This window comes from Suricata suricatta, chromosome 9 (assembly GCF_006229205.1).
Source record: "Suricata suricatta isolate VVHF042 chromosome 9, meerkat_22Aug2017_6uvM2_HiC, whole genome shotgun sequence".
Classification (NCBI taxonomy): Eukaryota; Metazoa; Chordata; class Mammalia; order Carnivora; family Herpestidae; genus Suricata; species Suricata suricatta.
The window spans coordinates 23,915,540-23,919,442 of NC_043708.1; the positions used below are offsets into that span (position 1 = coordinate 23,915,540).

The window sequence follows — 3,903 nt, forward strand, 5'->3', positions numbered from 1 at the left end:
ACCTCTAAACATTTCATTAAATCCAATGATACAGCAAACACTCCCAAAATAAACTTAGATTATATTGCAGTTTCACTTAACAGTATATAGAATGCTGTGTTGTGACAGGTATCAACTATCCATTAGATACTGAATCAATTTTTCTTAAGCACTACTAACTGCTTGCTTTTCTTGAAGCTAGATCATTCTGAAAATTTCCTGTTAGGCCTATGAGTGCAAACATATGGTATCTGTCCTTCTCTGCCCCACAGTTTGTTCTTTGTCTTTTATGCTTTGCCCCCTCCCTGTTTGTATATTATTTTTGCTTCCCTTCCTTTATGTTCATCTATTTTGTATCTTAAATCCCACATGAGTGAAGTCATGTATTTGTCTTTCTCTAATTTCACTTAGCATAATACCCTCTGGTTCCATCCATGTTGTTGCAAATGGCAAGATTCCATTATTTTTGATTGCTGAGTAATATTCTGTTGTGTGTGTATATACATACATACATATATGTATATGTATTCATACATGCATATATACACATACATACATACATACACACATATCACATCTTCTTTCCATTCATTAGTTGATGGACATCTGGGCTCTTTCCATACCTTGGCTATTGTTTATAGTGCTACTATAAACATTGGGGTGCATGTGCCTCTTTGGAACAGCACACCTATATCCTTTGGATAAATACCTAGTAGTGCAATTGCTGGTTCATAGGGTAGTTCTATTTTTAATTTTTTGAGGAACCACCATAATGTTTTCCAGAGTGGCTACACCCAGTTTGCATTCCCACCAGCAGTGCAACATCTGTTATTAATGTTAGCCATTCTGACAGGTGTGAGGTAGTATCTCGTTGTGGCTTTAATTTGTATTTCCTTGATGATGAGTGATGTTGAGCATTTTATGTGTCTGTTAGCCATCTAGATGTCATCTTTGGAAGAGTGTCTATTCATATTTTTTCCCCATTTCTTCACTGGATTTATTTTTTGGGTGTTGTGTTTGTTAAGTTCTTTACAGATTTTGGATCATAACCTTTCATCTCACATATCATTTGCAAATATCTTCTTCCATTCTTGGTTGCCTTTTAGTGTTTTTTTAATTTTTTAAAATGTTTTATTTATTTTTGATACAGAGAAAGACAGAGCATGAGAGGGGGAGGGGCAGAGAGAGAAGGAGACACAGGACCGGAAGCAGGCTCCAGGCTCTGAGCTGTCAGCACAGAGCCTGACACGGGGCTCGAACCCACGAACGTGAGATCTGACCTGAGCTGAAGTCGGAGGCTTACCCGACTGAGCCACACAGGTGCCCCGGTTGCCTTTTAGTTTTGCTGATTATTTCCTTCACCATGCTGAAGCTCCCATGCTATGATTAATTACTGTAATGTGTTTCTATATTTTGGTATCTGGTAGAGCAAGTCCTCTTCATTATTATTTCCCAAAATATGTTTATTTATTTTTAGAGAGAGAGCATGAACAAAGGAGGGACAGAGAGAGAGGGAAACAGACTCTAAAGCAGGCTCCAAGCTCTGAGCTAATAGCACAGAGCCTGACATGGGGCTCAAGCTCATGAACCATGAGATCATGACCTGAGCCAAAGCTGGACACTCAAGTGACTGAGCCACGCAGGAGCTCCTATTATTTTCCAAAATTTTATTCCTTCTCATGCATTTATTCTTCATGTGAATTTTTTAAATGACTTTAAAAATTATAAAAGTAATAAATGTTTATACTAAATAAGATATCAACTAAAATATACCAAACAGAAAGTGAAAGTACTTCCCTTAAATCCAATTTTCCGGAGGTAACTACTATCAATATTTGCTGTGACAAAGTAACTTGAAAATAGGCTGTTTTTAATGTTAAATTACTGAGTAGGATGTTTGCTCTTGGTTTCTGGCACTATTTATAAAGTTTAAAAGTTCCTTCTTAAATGAAGAAAGAGTGGTAGAATATCATCATTTTGTAAGCTCTAATGAAATAATGAATCTAGGCAACAGTAGGTGAAAAGTTGATGGGGAACTTTATAATGAATAGAACAGACTAAATCCATTAATCAGTCTTAACACTGCAGAAAGAGAGATGTTTATGGATAAAAACAGACACAGATAAAGCACTCTTATAAAAAACCCATAATTTGATCAAATCTATAGATATAAATTCAAGAGACAGGAAAGTGTTAAGTACCATGAGATATAATCAGTAAAATCTAGAATATGGGAAACTTTAGAGGTTGTTTAGAGGACAAACGACCTAATTTCTTCAGCAAATAAACTGCAAGGGAAAAAAAGAGGAAGGGGAAGTTATAGATTTAAAAAAGACTTAAAAGTCCCTATATATGTGTTGATCTATACTTAGGAAGTTGAAAAGGATATCTTTTTTAAAAATGCTTTTTATTAATTTTTGATAGAGACAGAGCACCAGCTGGGGAGGGGCAGAGAGAGAGGGAGACACAAAATCCAAAGCAGGCTCCAGGCTCTGAGCTGTCAGCACAGTGCCCAATGTGGGGCTGGAACCCATGAACCATGAGATCATCACCTGAGCCAAAGTCAGACACTTAACCAACTGAGCCACCCAGGCACCCCATTTGTTGAAGAGGATATCTTAAAAATTTTTTTTTAATGCTTATTTAATTTTGAGAGAGAGAGACAGAGTGCAAGTGGGGGAAGGGCAGAGAGAGAGAGAAAGGGAGACACAGAATCCAAAGCAGGTTCCAGGCTCTGAGCCAAAGTCAGACACTTAACCGACTGAGCCACCCAGGTGCCCCTATTGAAGAGGGTATCTTAAAAGAAATGAGATCTTTTCTATTCCCAATGTCTATGCTCCTCTTGTATATTCTATTTCTAGATTCAAGGGAAATTGGGGCCTCAGTCAGTTAAGTGTTCGACTCTGGCTCAGGTCATGGTCTCACAGTCTATGGTGGGTTCAGGCCCCGCGTTGGGCTCTGTGCTGACAGCTCGGAGCTTGGAGCTTGCTTCGGATTCTGTGTCTCCCTCTCTCTCTGCCCTCCCCTGCTCATGCTCTCTCTCAAAAATAAATAAACATTAAAAAAATAAATTCAAGGGAAATATACTGGAAAGAAACTCAATGTCATTATTATAATCATTCTTTAATTATAAATTCCTGCACAAACACACTTAGAAAATTGTACATAAGTACAAAAATCATAAATACAATTAAATCCACAGTGAATAGTTCTAGCTGAATGTTTAACTATGAATTTTAATCAGTTTGATATCAAAAATAAAGTACCTTATTTCCTGATATGCTTGACAACCAAATCAGATGTACTGAACAGACATTAAAAAGGAACCATATTTTTTTTCACCCCAGGACTTTCCCCTGGTTTGATCTGACGGCTGTGCAACTCAAGGAAACTCCCTTTAGTCAAAAACTCTCAACCAGTACTGCTCTCCAGGACCACCTCACCTCTGTCTACTGTGATTCATTTGGCGTCTCCCTCAGCGAGGAAAGGCAGCCCGGGGTCTCCACAGGCTCGCCCTCCCAACAAGAGAAGAGACCTCAGGAATCAGGGTTTGTTCCCTCCACTACGGCTGTCCCCTGATTATCATAGTTCACAGTGGGAATCATGTGACTGCATTGTTTGCCACATGTTGGGCATTAAGGAACTAGAAAATTGTACTGATGTTCTTTAAAATCTAGAATAAAACAAGAAGTCTTTGATATCAGTATATTTGGGTGTGTCTGGCTTTTGGAAGCAACTGAAGGAAACTATATAACCTGAGACACTTAAGTAAGCTGCTTCCCTCGGAAAGCCGTGTTAATATAAATCCTCTCTTCTCACAGCTAAATTCAAGAAGTTATAATGTCATTATTAGCATATATTGCAGCTTGTTCTCCTGGAGCAGTGAGTAGCTGACAAACGATACAGCTTGATTTTCCTACCATT

At 38.3% G+C, this 3,903-nt stretch overlaps 1 protein-coding gene across 3 annotated transcripts in view; it reads left to right on the forward strand.

Annotated features, from left to right (window-relative positions):
- NOXRED1 (NADP dependent oxidoreductase domain containing 1) overlaps window positions 1–3,685 on the forward strand; it is a 17,871-nt gene extending 14,186 nt beyond the window's left edge. For all 3 annotated transcript variants that reach the window (XM_029952797.1, XM_029952798.1, XM_029952799.1), the window contains exon 7: window positions 3,327–3,685. In XM_029952797.1, coding sequence (XP_029808657.1) covers window positions 3,327–3,558 — 232 coding nt within the window. In that variant the 3' untranslated portion in view covers window positions 3,559–3,685. The remainder of the gene's footprint in view (window positions 1–3,326) is intronic.
- Window positions 3,686–3,903: the final 218 nt, after the last annotated feature.